The following is a 22,920-nucleotide window of genomic DNA, read 5'->3' as shown; positions in this document are numbered from 1 at the left end:
TTGAGGATGTGAGGTTACAAAAACGAAGTAAAAATATGTATGTCATAAGCTACCTCTTGGTAAGTGCTGTTTTAATTTGTGTTATTCTACCAATCGTACCTACTTGAGTCAACTACTTTTTCCACAACACGTTCTGCCATGTTGACAAAATAAAAGAAATGTAATTTTTGCGAAATTTAAAACGACTACGAAATGATGTGTAAAATGTCTCATCTTAAAGGCATTTTTTTGCTGATTCTAAAACTAGTATTAAATGTCGCGTGTCTGTAATATTTCCGAAGTTATGGAGAATTTAATATCATAAATATTATTTTATTAATATTAATTCACCCGATGCCTTTTCGCTACAGTTGTATGTACAAAACAAAAAATTGTGGTCTGGCATTAGTTAAGCCTTTTAATTTAATATCAATATTGAATGACAACTGCTTCCATTTATACGCGAGACAATTTTGGAATTAGCCAAATGAGTATGTCCCTCATTGAAACTATTATCCAATATGATCTTTAGTTGTTATAGATCCTCATTTAATGGTAGCTAAATATAGGACGTTGAATTCACATTCTAAACACGGATATCTTGCCCGAATCCTACAGCACAATTTCAGCTGGACTGTATGATATCTATGGAATCAGCAAGCAAGCAGCGATGTTGTGCCGTTGTTATAAACATGTCTTATACACATGTCTTATACACAAAAGAATATAATTTAAATAATATCATTTAGGTTAGTGTCGAAGAGTCTGCCGCAAGGTGTCACGATCGATTTTGCTTCTGTAATCGATTATGAAGTTATACAGGACTTCCAGGAAATACGGTCGATATTCAAGGATATCACAAGAACGATCGTACGAAACAAAAAAAGTCTATTAAACGCGGGCTCTAAAATGTATACCCGGAGTTCGAACAGGTTGAGCTACCGTGTCGGCATCCAACTGAGCTACCCAAGCACGACTCACTCCCCGTCCTCACAGCTTTACTTCTGCCAGTACCTTATCTCCTACCTTCCAAACTTTGCAGAAGCTCTCCTGCGCACTTGCCCGCGAAAGGCAAAGGTCCCGAGTTCGAGTCTCGGTCCGGCACATAGTTTTAATCTGCCAGGAAGTTTCACTTTTCACTCTGTATATCTCTGTACTTGAATACGCATGCCTATACCGGTTTCTGTGGCATAGTATCGAAGATAAAGAAGTGCTGTAGCTCTCAAGGTATGCATTTTAGGGTCCATGTTTACGAGACTTTTTTGCTTCGAATATGGTTACTATCATATCCCTGATACTGACCATTCCTCGTGGGAAACACTGTATCTCAAATGTTTACCCCGGTATTGTTGAGTGGTGAGGAGAGCGGTGTCTGCAGTAGCGTGCATACCGGAGCGTCGATTATAAATCACACGCAGCCGCGGGTTGCCAGGGATGGCAGGGGGAGGTAATGAAAGCGGGCGGGGGGGGGGGGGGGGGGAGGCGGGCGAGAGCCTGCGCGCCGCCGCCGCAGCCACGGCCAGTCCTCCGGACGCCAGCGGTCTGCGCGGCGCGAGTGCCACAAGCGACAGCGACTGCGTGCTTGGCGGTCTCGGCTGCGTGCCGCACGCTTCAGTTCCCCACCGGAAAGAGCGGCCGCACACTTCACCCGTACGGCAGTGCTCTGCTTACGGGGGCGCAGCGTGCCGGAAGCCCCGCCGTTGTTACCGCTACAGGTAGCCGGCAAGTGGAGCACCGCGCCACACGCCAGCATGACGGCGCCGCACGAGGACGACGTCCGCAACGGCAACGTCAAGCAGCCGCCACAACCACAGGTGAGTCCTCCTGACTAGGGACTTTCCGACACCGCATTCGGTACGATTTTTCGCTCCAGAACTTCACCGATAACATTTTGGAGATTTTTTTCGGGGATATTTTCAGCGATTATCGTCTAACGGACTCGTAATCTCCAAAAAAAACTTCTGAAAACACTTCCTAAAATTAAAATTTACATTAGTTCTTAACCGCGCGACCGCTACGGTCGCAGGTTCGAATCCTGCGTCGGGCATGGATGTGTGTGATGTCTTTAGGTTAGTTAGGTTTAAGTAGTTCTAAGTTCTAGGGGACTGATGACCACAGCAGTTAAGTCCCATATTGCTCAGAGCAATTTGAACAGTTTTGTTCCCGAACAAGTCACACAGCACATACCGTCGACTTTTGCTCCGCTGTGCAAGTATTTTCAGTGCAGTATAGATACAGAGATAAAATGGGGTATGAAATCAAACGAAATGCGACTACTGTGTGAAGTGCCAACAGAAACTACGAGTTTCTGATACCAAAATACTCAGAAAATATTCCTGAACAACCGCCGAAATTTTGTCGATGGAGTTCGGTTCATCGAGTATACCAGTACCTAAAATTATTTCGGCAACTAATTAATATCGGAAGGATAGTATCGATATCAACAGTGAGGGTAGCCATACTTCCACAGAGATGTATTTTAAAACGTTTTATTTCGCTCTACTAACGAGGCCATGGCCCATTTTCAAGTGCATCACAAAATAATTATTGAAACAGAAAACTTTTTCACACAACACCTTTTTAAAACTGACTAAAAGTATGAAATAATTTCTCCTAGCCCCATACAGATTCCTAACCCCATACCGATAGTCCTGAAAATTTGGCTTTTGAGTTTTTAATAACTATAACAATACTTGCAAAATTTAAAACAAAAAACGTGGGTCGCATGCAGTAGATGAGAGACGCGTAACTAGTTCACCTAACTTACTAACCATATGAACTGGTGTGTGATTTACCTCAACGACAGCTATTCTCTGGACTTCTTACTATTATCAATTGCATGCACAGTGTTTTTCACCGAGCGAGGTGGCGCAGTGGTTAGCACGCTGGACTCGCATTCGGGAGGACGACGGTTCAATCCCGCGTCCGGCCATCCTGATTGAGGTTTTCCGTGATTTCCCTAGATCACTCCAGGCAAATGCCGGAATGGTTCCTTTGAAAGGGCACGGGCCCCATCCTTCCCTAATCCAATCCGAGCTTGTGCTCCGTCTCTAATGACACGCTGTCGACGGGACGTTAAACACCAATATCCTCCTCCTCCACAGTGTTTTTCGTTTTAAGTTTTACAAGTTTTGTCATAATTATTTAAAATTCACAAGCGCGCATTCTAAGGACTAACAGTATGGGGTTAGTAATCTATATGAGGATAGGAGAAATGGTTTTATCCTTCTTAGGCCGTTTCAAAAACGTGTTATATTACGAAGTTTCTGATTTAAACTGATTTAAATCGTCATATTCAGCTTTTTAGTTTTGTGAAATTTTACAAGCTATTTCAAACATATAATGAGATTACAATAGATTCATTCGGTAAATTTCAAATTTATTTCAGTTTCTCTCCAGCTTCTTCCTACGTTTATCCGTGAAAAGACCATGAAGGCAAAAGTCAGAGAGAATGAAGCTCCACGATGACTTACTAGCAATCGTTCTTACGCGACACATTCGCGACTCGAACAGGAAACGGGGGGAAGGAGCAGTAATACACGAAGTACCGCCTGTCACACACCACACAAGAAAGCGAGTTATGACTGCGCTGTCAACCAATGCTGAGCTATGTCGAAAGTTTAAAGACTCTAGCTCATCGGGAAATTAGAAGTCAGTTGCAAAATTTGTACCGAACAGGCAGTCAGTCAGAAAAACAATACTCTGCCATACACCTGATCCACTGCATACTAGTATTAACTTTTTATTTTACCTACATTAAATTCACTTATATTTAGGTAGCTGAACCACTTCTCCAAGGTGGCTGCATACAGAATATTATTGGTATACGTTGTTGGAATTTCATATGTTCATTATAGATTACACATGTACACTGATGAGGCAAAACATGATGACCATCAGCTTAATAGCTTGTTTGTCCGTCTTTGGAACGAAATACATCGCTGATCCTGGGTATCAAGGATCCGACAGTTTGTTGGTAGCTTTTTGGACATATGTGGCATCAAATGTGCACGCACAAGTCATGCAATTCCCGTAAATGACGGGCCGCTGATTTCCGTACACGGTGATGGCGCCCAATAGCCACCCAGGTGGGTTACATGGGAATCACATCAGGCGAATTTGGTTGCCGAGACATCAATATGAATTCACTATAATGCTCCTCAAACCACTGTAACACTGTTCTGGCTCCGAGACACGGGCAAATATACTGCTGAAAAATGACACCGCCATCAGGGAAGGCATCAAGCATGAAGGGATGCAGGTGGTCCTCAGGTGTCAGCGTGTCTTCGATTACTATCACAGGTTCCACGCAAGCGAGAGAGAATGTCTCCCACAGCGGAATACTGCTCCCACCAGCCTGTGTCAGTGGTGCGCTACACCTTTCGAGGTGACGTTCACCTCAATGACGGCATTTGTGGAGATGACCATCGACCCAGCTAAGCAAAAATGTTGCCACCCAAAGAGTCGACACGTTTCCATTGATCGACGGTCGAATCTCTATGGTCCCATGTCCACTACAACCGTAACTGACGATGTCATTGGATCAACGTGTGAACACGTAGGGGTGGTTCGCTGCGGAGCTCCATGTTCAACAACGTACAATGAATGCTGTGCATGCGCCAGCATTGTGCTCGTTCGGCAAAGATGCCACAGATTACCATCTATCCTATTTTACCACGCAGACAAGCCTCTGAACCCCACATTCTGTGAAGAGTCGTGGAAGTCCAACCATTTATCGCTTAGTAGTAATTTCTTTGCCCTTTTATCTCATTCCGTTCAAAATGGTTCAAATGGCTCCAAGCACGATGCGACTTAACATCGGAAGTCATCAGTCCCCTAGACTTAGAATTACTTAAACCTAACTAACCTAAGGACATCACACATATCCATGCCCGAGGCAGGTTTCGAACCTGTGACCGTAGCAGCAGCGCGGTTCTGGACTGAAGCGCCTAGAACCGCTCGGCCACAACCGCCGTCTATCTCTTTCCGTAAATGATCACGATGGTAGCACGTAAACATTCAGCGAGCTTCGCCGTTTTCGAGAAACTCGTTCACAGGCTCTGTGTAATAATAATCTGCCCTTCGTCAAAGTCGCTTATATAAATGGATTTACCCACTTGCAGCCCATATCTTCGCTATGCTGATCCCCGCCCGTGTCTGCTCCGCTCATATACACTACTGGCCATTAAAATTGCTACACCAAGAAAAAATGCAGATGATAAACGGGTATTCATTGGACAAATATATTATACTAGAACTGACATGTGATTACATTTTCAAGCAAGTTGGGTGCATAGATCCTGAGCAATCAGTACCCAGAACAGCCACCTCTGGCCGTAACAACGGCCTTGATACGCCTGGGCATTGAGTCAAACAGAGCTTGGATGGCGTGTACAGGTACAGCTGCCCATGCAGCTTTAACACGATACCACAGTTCATCAAGAGTAGTGACTGGCGTATTGTGACGAGCCAGTTGCTCGGCCACCACTGACCAGTCGTTTTTTCAATTGGTGAACGATCTGGAGAATGTGCTGGCCGGGGCAGCAGTCGAACATTTTCTGTATCCAGAGAGGCCAGTACAGGACCTGCATTATCCTGCTGAAATGTAGGGTTTCGCAGGAATCGAATAAAGGGTAGAGCCACGGATCGTAACACATCAGGAATGTAACGCCCCCTGTTCAAAGCGCCGTCAATGCGAACAAGAGGTGACCGAGACGTGTAACCAATGGCACCCCATACCATCATGCAGTGTGATACGCCAGTATGGCGATGACGAATACACGCTTCCAATGTGCGTTCACCGCGATGTCGCCAAACACGGATGCGACCATCATGGTGCTGTAAACAGAACCTGGTTTAAAAAATGATTCAAATGGCTCTGAGCACTATGCGACTTAACTTCTGAGGTCATCAGTCGCCTAGAACTTAGATTTAATTAAACCTAACTAACCTAAGGACATCACACACATCCATGCCCGAGGCAGGATTCGAACCTGCGACCATATCGATCACGCGGTTCCAGACTGAAGCGCCTAGAACCGCACGGCCACACCGGCCGGCAAACAGAACATGGATTCATCCGAAAAAATGACGTTTTGCCATTCATGCACCCAGGTTCGTCGTTGAGTACAAGGTGCATTCAAGTTCTAAGGCCTCTGATTTTTTTTTCTCTGGACTGGAAAGAGATAGAAACATGCGCATTGTTTTAAAATGAGGCCGCGTTCATTGTCAATACGTCCCAGAGATGGCAGCACCGTACGGCAGATGGAATTTTACCGCCAGCGGCGAGAATGAGAACTGTTTTAAATACTTAAAATGGCGACGTTTTCCTTACTTGAACAGCGTGCAATCATTCGTTTTCTGGATTTGCGTGGTGTGAAACCAATTGAAATTCATCGACAGTTGAAGGAGACATGTGGTGATGGAGTTATGGATGTGTCGAAAGTGCGTTCGTGGGTGCGACAGTTTAATGAAGGCAGAACATCGTGTGACAACAAACCGAAACAACCTTGGGCTCACACAAGCCGGTCTGATGACATGATCGAGAAAGTGGAGAGAATTGTTTTGGGGGATCGCCGAATGACTGTTGAACAGATCGCCTCCAGAGTTGGCATTTCTGTGGGTTCTGTGCACACAATCCTGCATGACGACCTGAAAATGCGAAAAATGTCATCCAGGTGGGTGCCACGAATGCTGACAGATGACCACATGGCTACTCGTATGGCATGTTGCCAAGCAATGTTGACGCACAACGACAGCATGAATGGGACTTTCTTTTCGTCGGTTGTGACAATGGATGAGACGTGGATGCCATTTTTCAATCCAGAAACAAAGCGCCAGTCAGGTCAATGGAAGCACACAGATTCACCGCCACCAAAAAAATTTCGGGTAACCGCCAGTGCTGAAAAAATGATGGTGTCCATGTTCTGGGACGGCGAGGGCGTAATCCTTACCCATTGCGCTCCAAAGGGCACTACGGTAACAGGTGCATCCTACGAAAATGTTGTGAAGAACAAATTCCTTCCTGCACTGCAACAAAAACGTCCGGGAAGGGCTGGCGTGTGCTGTTTCACCAAGACAACGCATCCGCACGTCGAGCTAACGTTACGCAACAGTTTCTTCGTGATAACAACTTTGAAGTGATTCCTCATGCTCCCTACTCACCTGACCTGGCTCCTAGTGACTTTTGGCTTTTTCCAACCATGAAAGACACTCTCCGTGGCCGCACATTCACCAGCGGTGCTGCTATTGCCTCAGCGATTTTCCAGTGGTCAAAACAGACTCCTAAAGAAGCCTTCGCCACTGCCATGGAATCATGGCGTAAGCGTTGGGAAAAATGTGTACGTCTGCAGGACGATTACGTCGAGAAGTAACACCAGTTTCATCGATTTCGGGTGAGTAGATAATTAGAAAAAAAATCGGAGGCCTTAGAACTTGAATGCACCTCGTACACCAGCGCAGGCGCTCCTGTCTGTGATGCAGCGTCAAGGGTAACTGCAGCCATGGTCTCCGACTGATAGTCCATGCTGTTGCAAACGTCGTCGAACTGTTCGTGCAGATGGTTGTCGTCTTGCAAACGTCCCCATCTGTTGACTCAGGGATCGAGACGCGGCTGCACGATCCGTTAGAGCTATGCGGATAAGATGCCTGTCATCTCGACTGCTAGTGATACGAGGTCGTTGGGATCCAGCACGGGGTTCCGTATTACCCTCCTGAACCAACCGATTCCATATTCTGCTAACAGTCATTGGATCTCGACCAACGCGAGCAGCAATGTCGCGATACGATAAACCACAATCGCGACAGGCTACAATCCGACCTTTATCAAAGTCGGAAACGTGATGGTACATATTTCTCCTCCTTACACGAGGCATCACAACAACTTTTCACCAGGCAACGCCGGTCAACTGCTGTTTGTGTATGAGAAATCGGTTGGAAAATTTTCCTCACGTCAGCACGTTGTAGGTGTCGCCACCGGCGCCAACCTTGTTTGAATGCTCTGAAAAGCTAATCATTTGCATATCACAGCATCTTCTTCCTGTCGGTTAAATTTCGCGTCTGTAGCACGTCATCTTCGTGGTGTAGCAATTTTAATGGCCAGTAGAGTACTTTTGTTACGGCGAAAGTCACGTGACCACAGCGCCACCAGCCGCCATCCAGCGTCGCGGTGGGCAGTGGTCATCATGTTTTGACATATAGGTGTATGTAGTCACCACTGCTGCACTTCCAGTTCTGCAAAGTATAGCTCACAGATACTCCACACATCTTAATTCCCACTATCTAGTCATGTCCCCAACAACATTTGAAGTCTCTAATACAGATACTCTGGTTTTATTCATAATACTATGAAATAATCGAATACGCAGTAACCTTACCGATAACGTAAGTATTGAAACACTTCTATTTTCTAACTACACTACGTCCCTACTCTTGACAAGCGCGGAAGCGGCTACGTTCACATGCGGCACTACTTGTGGTAAACTAAAACTAAATTTCGAAAACAATATTCGTTGTGGTGATAACATACTTGACCTAAATCGATTTTGCAATGCGAATCAAACATCGGTTTTCGGAGCGTCGTGTGTTTTACGCGACTGGTGCCCATAAATTTTCTGTGCCGATTTCATAAGCACGATGAATTTGCGTTATCAGTAACTTCATAATTTAAATAAAAGAGAGTATGATTCCGTATAGGTGTCAGTGAACTCATGAGAATGTCGAGGTGGAGGTCATTCAAGAAGGTATGTTTAACGATGTTATTCACATCAATTAACACACGTGCGAAACTGTTATGACGCCCTCCTTGTAAGGAACATTACTGTTGGCAGTGGTGTGACGTAGCCTTATATGCCGCTGGTATTCTGGAACATTCGGAGTTGGGCTCGCCTTTTCCGGAGGGAGGCAGTTTCTAGCTGTTTCGTTCAGCAATGTCCAAGCGCTACGTTCATGTGCCTTTTGCCGACCGCGGTGGTCTACGGTTCTAGGCGCCCAGTCCGGAACCGCGAGACTGCTACGGTCGTAGGTTCGAATCCTGCCTCGGGCATGGATGTGTGTGATGTCCTTAGGTTAGTTAGGTTTAAGTAGTTCTAAGTTCTAGGGGACTGATGACCACAGATGTTGAGTCCCATAGTGCTCAGAGCCATTTGAACCATGTGCCTTTATGCGAAGCGAAGACAGTCGTTTTGGATTCGCGCAGAACGATTTTGTGCAGTCGAGCCGCACGGAACATATAATTATGAACAGTCTTCAGATGTCGAATTGTAGGCCGAAAGTGAGTGATTAATCGGTTTATTCGCGGAGGTTGCGCGTAATTACACGCGAAATAAGTAGGTAAATCAATATCGTCATTCTTAGTAGCATCTGGGGTAAGTTATTTTATCATTTAACAATTATTAAGCCTCCGTGAATTGTTACAGAGGATATTTTAAGTTCGACAAGCAATATAGCAATGGCAGATTTCAGTGTAGCTGCTTTATGAGCATGGTTGGGTCTAGCTATTATTAGGAAGTGTGTAACTTACGAACTCAATCAAAAGCCAAAATAATCCCATACAAGGTGAATGAGCTCAGGGAAACAGATACAAGAATGTTGCATCGTGGTTCTAGGCAAGGTCCTAGTGGAGGTGGTTTTTGTCTCCCTCCGTCCTGTTACAAAGTGTCAAATGTATATCTGTGTCGTGTGGTTTTCTGTGATGAGTGCTTCTACAGTGTAGTGTTGGGTGTCTGTTGTTATGGATGAAAGGAGGGGAGAGAACGCACCTGGTGCCGGCACTCAGCTTTCTCCTGTCTAAAAGCACCAAGAGCGCCTCCCAGTTTAACGTCGCTTTCGGACGGACGGATCTTCATCAACAGAGTCGCATGCTCTCACTTCATGAGACACTGCGGAGAGACTTGCAATTTAATCCAAGACGTTGGCGCAAAGTCTGATGATCAGGAACTTAAGGCCATCACCTCTCCTTCCCATGTCCGCCAAATACCAGCTGTGAAAATTTTTCCACCATCGGGTTTCGAACCGGCTTACCTCCGATCGAGCGCCAGCGCACAAGCGTGCACTAGCGACGTCGGCTGCGGAGTCAGTTACAAACTCAATAAACGAAGTAAACGTTATGAACTATTTTCCTTTCAAAGCAATCTTTTTCACCTAAAATTGAAGAACTTTCGGATGCGTAAAGAAAAGGACAACTATTTCTTTTGGCAACACGGTCAGGCTTCGTATGAACCGTGCTCACACTGTTAACCATAGCTTATCCACGTCCGATCGCTGCAATAAAAACTGTTTCAATATATAATCAGCATAAATATAATGGGAGGCAGGTTAGTTAACACCTAGATCACGAACGCTGAGAAGAAAAGTGCAAAGTGATGATTGCTGGAACACTAATGTACTCCAACATTTACAAACGAAAGAAGACACGTTCTTCTTTCTGTACACACAATTTGCGAATGCTTTATCACCAGCCATTGAGTTAAAGATAATACACGGTTTAGCCAGTTGTGTAGTATATAGGGTTGTTGCCGAACAGCTATGTATAAAAAAAAAAAAAAAATGGGTCAAATGGCTCTGAGCACTATGGGACTTAACATCTATGGTCATCAGTCCCCTAGAACTTAGAACTACTGAAACCTAACTAACCTCAGGACAGCACACAACACCCAGCCATCACGAGGCAGAGAAAATCCCTGACCCCGCCGGGAATCGAACCCGGGAACCCGGGCGTGGGAAGCGAGAACGCTACCGCACGACCACGAGATGCGGGCGGCTATGTATCCCCCTACATCTAATAAACATAAAAATGTGCTCCTATTCAATTAAATAAAGAAAACAAATAACTTCTTCTTGTACTTCATTCTACACTATATAGTTTCGCCTCCAATAGCCAAAAGCAAGTAGTAACTTGACTTCTCAATCACGACTGAAATGCTGTAGAGGTTTACACGCAGCGAAAATCGACTGTGTGAACTAAAATCCGACAGCCAGCTCGTATTTCCAGAATCGATACTATAGTGCCTACATGACCAGACGGAAGCGGTAAGGCGAAATCGGGTTATGGAAAAACGGATTTTAAGTCGCGTGCGAGTGCTTGCTGCGTCTGTAGTGTTCGTGGACAGGAGATGAAACAATTCTATGTGCACACTCCAACTTCCCTTTCCGCCGGCCTCCGTAAATGTCTCGTAAAGGCAATGTGGGAGTCTAATCCTGCCTCAGGTATAAGTGTAAGCTGTTAACGTATCGTTACTGTGTGTCCTACGCAGATGCAGAGTTAAACGACAGAAATGGGTGTGTGTGCGTACAGATTCCACGCTAACAAAAATACATATGCTCTTAATACATGACAAACTGATTCCTAAATAAACGTTAGATCTGAACCTGTATTAATAATGAAAGTACTTCTTGAAATGAGTCAGAGGTGATTATCAACTTTTGCCAGTGATATCGTCTACACACCTGAACGGGATTTTTTATTTATGACATTATTGGCATGTTTCCACTGCTGCGGATGTCACATCACATAATTAAGAGTAAGAATAACATATGAATGAGAAGTGCTATATACAAATATAAGTCGATAAAAGAAAAAACTCACTTACCAAACTTAGGACTTGTGAGAAAAGTTTAAAGTCAAATGCAATACAGCCTATGCCGAAGAGGGGTTTCAAGCGCCACCAGCTCTCTTCTAAAGCTTACAGAAATAAACGTGTAACCCGAGAAGTGGTGGAAAGCGTTGCTTTCGTTTTTCTCGTCATGTACATATACATGAACAAGGGTTTCCTAAACTGCAATACTACAAGTTAAAGCTATAAAATACGAATTCCAGAGATGCTATTTCACAATTACAAAATTAGCATTTTGTATTGCAGCCACATGTATATAGTGTGTAAAGCTCACCGGAACATAACAGTAAGTATTCATCACATGTGCTTTATACTCACGTATCATTTATCTCACTGAAGAGTTAGTTTTACAAGATTTTACCTTAACACGCTAGACAGATTAAAACTGTGCCTTACGCGCCGAAGTTTATCTAAAGAATGAACCGATAAATAAATAAACACTAGCGGAAGACATAGAAGCAACTTGGAGGCGTGCTTCTACATATGTTACCGGCAGGTTAGATTAACATGCGAGTATTGTGGAAATGCTCCTCAAACTCAAATAAGACTCCCTCGATAAACAAGACGTTCTTTTCGCGAAATTTTGTCTAGTAAGTTTGGAGAATCTGCATTTGCGATAGACTGCCGCCATCGTACATCACGTGTAAGGATCGCGAAGACAAGGTAAGAGAAGTCAGAGGTCGTACGGAAGCGTAGAGGCAGTAGTTTTCCCCTCGCCCTATTTGCAAGTGGAACAGGAAAGGGAATGAGTGGTACCCTCCGCCATGCACCGTATGTTGACTTGTGTAATATGTATATAGATGTAGATCCTGCCCGGTGATGCTGACTTATCTGCCTGCCTGCTAGCCTGTCTTTCTTTCTTTCTTTCTTTCTGTCTGTCTTTTCCCTAGCATTGATCCCGTCTAGTATGGTGATCGCTTCTTCAGGATTTGGCAAATTTTATTATTTAACTTCGTGGCCGTATTACCTTCCTGACGCCGCAGTCATCAAGGTAAGCTAAGGGAGCAACCTCCCGCCCTCTACCCGTGAGTTCTGTAAAATTTGGTTTGTTTGGTTATCGTACTTTAACTGTTTGTGTATCGCATTCTCTGAAAAAATGCGTGAAATGTTATGGGACTTAACTACTAATGTCATCAGTCCCTAAGCTTACACACTACTTAACCTAAACTAACCTAAGGACAAACACACACACCCATGTCCGAGGGAGGACTCGAACCTCCGCCGGGACCAGCCGCACAGTCCATGACTGCAGCGCCTCAGACCGCTCGGCTAATCCTGCGCGGCGCATTCTCTGAGGTGGAACACGAGGACAACTTGGCACTTGCTTAGTACGAGTGTCGGAAAGCTCCTACGAAGCACACTCAGAATGGTCGATGTGCCAACCTGTTATTGTTTACCCGTCACTCGGATTCGATGCGAGTCTATCTATATCTCCTTGTATCGCAAACTAGCGCAAGCAGAGCAGAATTGGGGGTTCAGGGATTCCCTTAGGTCATTGTAGACCAATACCAGTATGGTTCCTCCAGAGAGGTCGTGGTCTATATCTTCCAATCCTCGTCCAATAACAACTGGCACTCTGAACGATCGGGTAAAGGGTGGATGCCTTTTCCAACTAATGACCTCCCTGTGTATCTCCAGATGTGACTTTTATTTCTTCTACTCAGTATCCATTAGGACAAGCACAATATCCCGTAGATTATAGCTGTCGCTACGTTCCATGCCACAGGTACAGTACAGTGTCGATTATACGAACGCCGGCCGACCGAACGACAGCTTAACCGAACTGTTACTCGCTCGCGTAAGCAACCCCCCCCCCCCCCCCCCACTCCCCCCTCCACCAATGGCCACCTCCACAGTTACCGGTTGTCCCAAAATAGTAACTTTTACGCTATGTTACAATCATTTGTGTCAACTTTGCTGCGTAAAGTAGACTGCGATATAAAACCCTAAACATAAACATGTTATCCTTTCTAAGACCGATAAATACGAGATTATTAAAGTTCAGAGGAAGGTGAATCTGCAACCAAGCTATCTGATGAATACAAAGTTCGTAAATCGACAGACAAGGATATTTAAAAAAAGGCACTGTTGGTCCAGATTGTCCCACTCCTCAACGGCGATTCGGTGTAGAATCCTCAGAGTGGTTGGTGGGTCACGTCGTCCATAAACGTCCCAGGCATGTTGATAGCGTTCATGCCTGGAGAACATGCTGGCCACTCTAGTCGAGCGATGTCGTTATCCTGAAGGAATCATTCACAAGATGTGCACGATGGGGCCGCGAATTGCCGTCCATGAAGACGAATGCCTCGCCAATATGCTGCCGATATGGTTGCACTATCGGTCGGAAGATAACATTCATGTATCGTACAGCCGTTACGGCGCCTTCCATGACCACCAGCGGCGTACCTCGGCTCCACATAATGCCAACTCAAAACAGCAGGGAACCTCCACCTTGCTGCACTCGCTGGGCAGTATACATAAGGCATTTAGCCTGACCGAGTTGCCTCCAAACACGTCTCCGACGATTGTCTGGTTGAATGCATATGCGACACTCATAGGTGAAGAGAACGTGATGCCAGTCTTGAGCGGTCCATTCGGCATGTTGTTGGTACCATCTGTACCGCGCTGCATGGTGTCGTGGTTGCAAAGATGGACCTCGCCATGTACGTCGGGAGTGAAGTTGTGCATCATGCAGCCTATTGCGCACAGTTTGAGTCGTAACACGACGTCCTGTGGCTGCACGAAAAGCATTTTTCAACATGGTGGCGTCGCTGTCAGGGTTCCTCCGATCCGTAATCCGTAGGTAGCGGTCATCCACTGCAGTAGTAGCCCTTGGGTGGCCTGAGCGAGGCATGTCATCGACAGTTCCGGTCTCTCTGTATCTCCTCCATATCCGAACAACATCCTTGTGGTACACTAGAGACGCTTGGACACTTCCCTTGTTGAGAGCTCTTCCTGGCAGAAAGTAACATTGCAGACGCGATCGAAACGCGGTATTGACCGTCTAGGCAAGATTGAACTACATACAACACGAGCCGTGTATCTCCTTCCTGGTGGAATTACTGGAACTGATCGGCTGTCGGACCCCCTCCGTCTAATAGGCACTGCTCATGCATAGTTGTTTACATCTTTTGGGCGGGTTTAGTGACACCTCTGAACAGTCAAAGGGACTGTGTCTGTGATACAATATCCACAGTCAACGTTTAACTTTAGGAGTTCTGGGAACCAGGGTGATGCAAAACTACGAGGGTTGCAACTTAAATAGTGGCAACTATTTATTCGTAACCGATACAAAAAAGTTTCATGTTTGCACTTGTTACTGTCCTTTAAAGTAGTCACCAGCTTTGAGGGGAACCCGTTACCAGCGATGTGGAAGGCGTAGTATACCGTTGGCAGAACCTGTTCTGTTGGTGGTGCGAATGAAGCAGTCTACTGCCTGTCGAATCTCCGGAACAGTTCTGAAGCGAATGCCACGAAGTGGTTCCTTCATCTTCGGAATCAAATCAAAGTCACAAGGACTTACGTCCGGGAAGTACGGTGGACGGCACAGCTGGTCGCAGGTGATGCTCCAAAAACGAACAATAATACTGTGAATGGACGGTCTTTGCTAAAGAAGCGCCGACACTTTCTGCGCAACCCACCCATCAATTTGCAGGACAATGCGCGGGCGCATACAGCCCAAGCTGTGGCTGCTCTGTTCGGTCGATGGGATTGAGAAGTACTGTACAATCCACCATACTCCCTGGATTTAAGTTCCAACCCTTGTATTTTTATGTGTGTTTAATGACTCCGTCTGAAGCAATTGCAGGTTTAGATATTGCCTTGCGTTGGTTTGAAGCTCAAAACGAAAAAGACTAGTGTCAGAAGTCTCCCTTGGAAAAAGTGAGTGGCTTAGTTGCTCGTAAGCGGGTTGGCTTGCTTAGACAGGCCAAAATTAAATACTATTTCCAGCATTAATTCTATACTTATGTATTGCACATGCAAAATGCATATTTATTACATATTTTTTGTTTAGTAGGCTACACTATATGCATTCATACTGTACTTGCCTTCGTATTAACGGAAGAGATTCACGTTATTATAAATATATGTAGCTTTTATTGATAAATTGGAAAATAAAAATATATCCGAACAGCCCAGGTTTCATGACACCTGTGTCCCCCAGTAGTTTGAATAATCGACCCTGTACAGTACTTACTGTTAGTAAGGGCGCCCCTGAAGATTCGGTGGCACCTTTCGTTGCGGATGACAGTCCTTCGCTGGGAGCCGCAGGTCGCCGCATTCGCATTGAGGTCGCTTTCTCTGGCAAAAGCCTCCTGCGGAACGTGGCCGCCCACATAGCGAAACTAAGCATCTAATTTTCTAAACAGGCAGTCGTGATTCTCTCCTGCTTTGCTACTTTCAACGAAAGCTCTCTTGTTGTTGCATGAAATAACACACTGGAAGGTAGCGCTACTGAAGACCGACTATTATGCCGTGATTCTGTCAAGGGGCACAAGTAAGTTAGTTAAGTCGGTTATCTCAAGGTGCTTCAGTTTGGATTATCAGTGTCCCGTCCTTTACTGTCAGCACTTTTCCGAAAAACACACTGTCTGATCAAAAGTATATGGACACTCGTATATAACTCGGAACTGACCACTAGATGTCACTAGAGGCGGACCCACCAGTATGAAAGTAGCCGAGAAGTGTCGTGTGGTCAGTAGTGAAAATTGCAAAGTGCGTCGGCCAACAGAGCTCAGTGACTTTGAACAAATCCATAGGGAAGATACTAACTCTTCTAAAGAAGCCCAAGTGAACACGTGAAGGAACAATCACAGCCGAATCAAAGCCAGTCAGACATCATCTAATGAACGACAGCAACCACGTTTCCCTTCCAGACAACGCTACACTCCACACGAATATCTTCAAAAAGACTCCCCAATATTTAAATTTATATTATATACTAACAAATTTATCTTTTTCAGAAATGCTTTTCTTGCTATTGCCAGTCCGCCATTTATAGTCTCTCTACTTCCGCCATCATCAGTTATTTCGCCACAAAAACGGCAAAACTCACCCGCTACTCCCACTATTACGCTAACGTTGAAACAGTGCTATCAGTTTAGACAAAGTTGATTTGAGCACAGTTGTACAATATGTGTACCTATATTTACAAAAAAAAATTTAATTTATGTTAATCTGTGGTTCAGCAAGATGTTTTTGTCCAGTCGCAATAGGAAAGGTTGGAAATAAAACGCTTGACACTAGGGCGACCACTAGACTCGGAGAGCTAACTGAGACAGTAAAGGACGCCATATTACACTTTAAGGCACGCCTGCAAAAGGCCGTGTTTTATTTATCAAGGAACAGTTTGTTCAGGCTGCGTTTGCTCACAAGAACTCGCTTGCACCCTGGCCCGTGTGTACGTATGCAACAGGCTTCATTGGCACTGCAGAGGACATGTTGTAGGACCTGACCTGTTTCTCCTTTTAAGCGCATCACGGGAAGCCTAAGCCATTAGGGCTAGACGTAGATACAGAACGTTCAGCTTCTCGACACTTCATTGTCTTAATCAGCGAACTACATCACTCAGTTCGATTGGAAAAAGGCGAAATGAATAGCGAGTTTGAAACAGACTAGACTTCGGACAAGCTTCTTTTCATAACCTTTATTTTTTGTGTCTTCACTTTTTTCGTGAATGTGTGAATTTTCACTTGTAGTCGATTAAAAAAGTAGCATTTATTCGTTGAGTGATGTACGAATCGACTTGGGAGCGACTTATTTTCACTTTTGCGCCAGAAACGTAGCTTGCAAGTGATAAATGTTTCATACAAATTATTTAAATGTTCTAAAGATAGGTGTATAGTAATACAACCAAATCAAACCCCCTCTCCGACTCCCCCCCCCCTCCACCCCCTCGAACCTGTTACTCCCATCTTACTATATATACATAAACTAACGGAAAAAATTTAGTTGAATCGCTAGCTTCCCATTTTAAATTAGATGTCTGCGAGAAAGCGGAAATTGCGATGCTAACAGTAGGCTTTGGCCAGTCACGTAGTGAACATAAGTCAAACGAAATACACAACATGGCGACTATAACGTGATATTATTAGCGACATGACGTAACATGAAAAACACAGTTTTGGTCCATCATGACACACAGTACGAACTAAAGATTGTTTATCGTGAATAAATCTTGGCTAATGTCAGAAACTCAAGTGGAGACTATGATACGCTTTTTAGAATATATAATATATATTTTTCAATAGTAAATCGAAATGGTTATCACAAGAACTACTTTAATTATTAGAAAACGAAACGAGTATAATAAAAACAGCTCTAAAGCTGTGGTGGGTATCTCGATACACAGTACAAACTAAAAATAAAAAGTATCGTAAAAAAATATAAGCTAATGGAAAATGATACTTTCGCTACGTAGCTCAAATGGAGACTGGGATACGCGGTATGTATCAGTAATAAATCGAAATATTTATCGCAGAACAACTTCAACTATTTATCGGAAAGATTGCAAATCGATCGCCGCAAAAAGGTTCTACAATTAGCACGATAAATTGCACGAATTAAAAAATACGTACACAGTAAAGACAAATAGACTGATAAATCGACTGAGTATTATAATTTCCTCTAGTACTGAAGGGACAGTATTTTGTTTCTCTTGCACAGCAGGGATCGAAAATATAGTTTCTTTCGAAATCAATGGCGCAGTAAAATAATGCAATTCAAAATGCGCATCAAGAAGTGACGTTACTGGTCAAAGCGGACGGTTAGCGTAAGAAATTTCTCTTGAGCAAAAGTAAGCGGATGCATCTCCTTTGCAGTAAACTGCGCAAATATTTAAACATAGTTTCCTGCTCTAATTCTGCACACAGTCCAATTAAATTGTTAAGTTGCAATAGCTGATTGCAACTTCAGAAAAGCCATATAATAAAGTGTGTATCGGTTGCTTCCGTGTTCTAACGTTGACGCACACAGTTATCCAACTCAAAGTAAGCACCTAGTGCCGATATTTCCCGCGCATAAATACCGCTGTTGGTTACCGTAATGTATTCTTCGAAATGGAGACTGCAGAACAGATGGCTTCAGCGATTCTGCGTGCTCTGTCTCAGACAGCTAACGCCTGTTGTGCTGGGGACGCGGTACAGCTATTACTGCTGGAGCAGTGGAAATTCGCTGTGTATTAATGAGTGACCATTAGCGACACAGGCGTGCGAGAAGCTATTAGGAAGAGCTGGAAGCTTTTTCAAATGGCCCCTCTACTAAACCTACAGTTCTAACAGCGCACGATGCCACCTGGAATCACTTATAGTCAGTGAAAGTACGTGAGACTTACCATACGATAGTATTTACGTCACACGGAAATGTAAAGGCCGTTTTATAACAATAGATTAGAAGTAAATCTACTTCTCAGGAAGGCCAGTGGGCGATTCTTGCTGCAACACACTACTGTATAAATGTGCGTCGGTTCAGGAAGAGCTTTATTTGCAGTAGACTCTGTACGGTGGAGCGTCTCTCTTATAGTATTTCATAAGAGAGCGTTTATTTTGTCCTCTTAGACTTGCGGAAGTACAAAATCAAGGAAAAATACCCGATAGTAGTCAGACAACATAAGGGCACAGGATAAAAACTGGTCAGGCCCATTTCGGCGGCGAAGGGAGCCAACAAGTATCTTCCGGTATGCTATATGGAGCTAAAGTCACTGATGATTAAGTATCTCAGAATTGCTGGAATGTTGATTGCTGTGCTTCACCCGCTTTTCGAAATAGTCGCATATGAATCGTGTAGTATTAAGATCGGGAGGTTTAGCAGTCCAGTGGAGTTATGATAGGCTGCCTGAGTGTTCATCAAACCAAGATCGTGAAAATGGGTGTTGGCATCTTGGATGACGGGAGTGTCATGAAGATGTAGAGGGGAAGGCAACTCCTCGTCACTGAGGCTAAACTACATGAACCATACTGCACGCTACCTCTCGCAGCTACTGTTCAGTTTCTGCGTCGTTTGGTCCGCTGGAGACGAGCAGCTCTACGTGCCACTCTGAGCACTGGTCTTTTGCGATATACCCGACTCCAAATGTCCACTGCATGGAGACCTTTTCGCTATGTTCGCTCGGAAAATGGTTGAGATAGGCCTGGCTACATTGACAATACCAACTACTGTCTGGTTTCAAATCGATCTTCATTGACAGTCCAGTCCCTGTAGGTTACAATCATTTAACGACTGCTGCTCTTAAGCTGAGAATTGTACAGCATCCCTTGTAAACACTTTATCAGTATCCTTGGTCGACCAAAAATTCAGGCAACTTTATTTACGGTGTTGTCTTGGGCAGGTACAAATGCGATAGTTTCGTCCAGCCATTCGGTGACATCTCCAAGTAGACCCACCATACACCCGACTAGCGCATACACACCACTTCAACGCCATGCCTTACGTCAGCAGTCGAGGGTCACAGGATGCATAGCATCAATTCAGCACCATCTACAACGCTCCAGAGAGACATATGTGCAGTTTTAGTGGGTGACTAATACATTCTAAGATAAAAAATAAAAACAAACAAAATAAAAAAACGCAACAGAAAGGAATTACTCGAATGTGACGGAAATCGGTACATGTGATGCACATGTACACACAAATGATTGCAGTTTCAGGAGAATTGGATGATTTATTCAGAGAAAGAGCTTCACAAATTGAGCAAGTCAATAATGGGTTAGTCCACTTCTGGCCCTTACACAATTGGCATTATTTATCAGAGTTGTTGGATGCCCTCGCGGGAGATATGGTGCCAAATTCTGTCCGACTGGCGCGTTACATCGTCAAAATCCCGATTTGGTTGGAGGACCCTGCGCTTTATGCTCCAGATGTCCGCAAGTGGGGAGAGATCCGGCGACATTGCTGGCAAAGGTAGAATTTGGCAATCACGAAGACAAGCAGCAGAAACTTTTGACGTGTGCGGGCGGGCATTATCTTGTTGAAATGTAAGCACAGGTTGGCTTGCCGTTACGAGCAACAAAACGGGGCGTAGAATTCCGTCGACGTACCGCTGTGCAGTGAGGGTGCCACGGATGACGACCGAAGGAGTCCTGCTATGAAAAGAAATGACACGTCAGACCATCACTCCTGGTTCTCGCGTCATATGGCGGGCGACAGTGAGATTGGTATCCCACAGCTGTCTGGGATATCTCCAGACACGTCTTCGGCCTCGAATTTCATTGTCTTCAGTGGTAAGTCCCGCTCCTAACTGAGCCCCGATGACCAGTGAAGACATGTCTGGAGACAGCCCGGACAGTGGTGGTACTGTTTCCTGCCGTACGGCCCAACAGCCAGGAGATATGGTCGGGGCTGGCATTCCATTTCATAGCAAAATCCTTTTGGTTGTCATCTGAAACACCCTTAAGGGACAACAGTACGGCGCCGATATTCTACGCCCTGTTTTGTTGGCCTTAATAGCAAGCCATCCCGGGCTTACATTTCCGCAAAATTGGTTGTACTGAGAATCTCTTTCCTCTGGCTAGTTGTAAGGGTTCGACTCTTTTGATCTTCTTCTTCTTTCTTCCTTTCTCTGGCCTTTACTGTGTATCTACACGGGGTCGGCGCATTAATGTTTGGATTTGGCAATGATAGTCGTAGAAGGTGGTATGATGCCCTGCCTACAGCCACCTGTTTCACCAACGAGACGGAATTTGTGAACCCCACCCATCTGCGTCTAGTGTTGTCCCACGTGAAAGAGTGCGAACGCTTCCGAAATTTTTGTGAATCTTGTGGTGCAGAACTTGGGTACTAACCCGCTATTCACCTACTGGGATGTGGGAAACAGCCTAAAACCATCAAGGCTGGTCGGCACACCAGCACCCGCCGTGAGGTCGCCGGGTAGACTCGATCCGGGGCCGCCGCGCCTGCCGAATTGCGGCAGCGGCGTGCTAACATGCGCGGCTTTCCATGCGGTTAGGTCCACTGTTTTCACGTATTTGCAAATTTATTTTAATTTTAACTGCGTGTTATGTTGATAAGTCGAAACAGGGGGCTTGTTCCATTCAATTTTTGATCGATAATAAAAATTTTTAGGTAGAAATAAATTGATTGTGTTCGTTTTATCTTATGAATGGCCACGTGATGTTAAAATGTGCTTTTTATCCATTTGTAAATAGCTTTGCTGTTTCCAGGAAAAAAGACAGTTAAAAAAATTAAATATTACTAAATGTACATCGAAATAATCTGCATTCAAATAAATTTCATTACTCTGCATCAATTATTTTTTTCCGTCAGGGAGTACATTTGTGTCGGTAACAGATTTAAGTAATTAACGTTGCACGATTAAAGTTTAACGTTAGCGCGAGACAAGTCATTGCAAATGCAAAATGCTGGTACATTAATAACGGTTGAGTCCGCCCCGATAGCTGCGTGGCCAACGCGACGGAACGCCGTGCAAAGGGGCCCAGGTTCGGTTCCCGGCTGGGTCGGAGATTTTCTCCGCTCGGGGTCTGGATGCTGGATGTTGTGTTGTCCTCATCTTCATCATCTCATCCCCATCGACGCGCAAGTCGCCGAAATGGTGTCAACTAAAAAGACTTGCACCAGGCGACCGGTCTATCCGACAGGAGGCCCTAGCCACACGACATTTCATTTCATTTCAATAACCGTTGTAACCACCAGGATGTTGAATGCAAGCATGTAAACGTAAATGCATTCTGTAGTGCAGGTGCCAGATGTCATGTTGTGGGGTGAGGTTCCACGCCTGTTGCACTTGGTCGAGTGTTGACATGTAGTGAACATTCTGCACAGCAGTATATGGGTAGTATCCGACCGAAGATTGATTTATGGCCGAAGCAGAAGCTGATTAATCGGCTATCATCCTAACCTTCGGCCGAAGCCGAAGATTTAATACCACTAAGAAATTACGTTCAAGATTCGCAAAATGTTAATAAAAACTGTGACTTTTTAAAATATAATATAAAGAACTTAACGAGATGATTAAAATTATCTTGGAACCTGTCAGAAATAAAGATACTTTGAAATAAAGTCAATTATAATATTTAATTACTCAAAAAAGTACTTGTACGATTACACTTGGAAAAACTCATAGAAGCGCGGGGTAGCCCAACGGTCTGAGATGCCTTGCTACGGGCTTTCGTACGTTCGCCTCTCTTCAGTGAATGTGGTCTACGAGATTGATATTCCACAACTATTTTTAGCAAGTTTTACACTAAAATACAGATTAATAAAGGCGAGGCAATTCGCAACGGCGAAGTTGTTCTTACTAGAACAAAAAGCAGAAAACCTTGTGCGCTATTTCAACTTCTCTAAAATTACAACTTTCTCGGGGATTTGAAAAGTG

General features: G+C 44.6%; 1 protein-coding gene across 2 annotated transcripts in view; it reads left to right on the top strand.

Moving 5' to 3' along the window:
- The first annotated feature begins 1,529 nt into the window (after positions 1 to 1,529).
- LOC126479863 (long-chain fatty acid transport protein 1-like) overlaps positions 1,530 to 22,920 on the top strand; it is a 389,287-nt gene continuing 367,896 nt past the window's right edge. For both annotated transcript variants that reach the window (XM_050103821.1, XM_050103820.1), the window contains exon 1: positions 1,530 to 1,793. In XM_050103821.1, coding sequence (XP_049959778.1) covers positions 1,731 to 1,793 — 63 coding nt within the window. In that variant the 5' untranslated portion in view covers positions 1,530 to 1,730. The remainder of the gene's footprint in view (positions 1,794 to 22,920) is intronic.

This window comes from Schistocerca serialis, chromosome 1 (assembly GCF_023864345.2).
Source record: "Schistocerca serialis cubense isolate TAMUIC-IGC-003099 chromosome 1, iqSchSeri2.2, whole genome shotgun sequence".
Classification (NCBI taxonomy): Eukaryota; Metazoa; Arthropoda; class Insecta; order Orthoptera; family Acrididae; genus Schistocerca; species Schistocerca serialis.
Note: the sequence above shows the minus strand (reverse complement) of the source record. Positions and strands in the feature narration are given on the sequence as shown.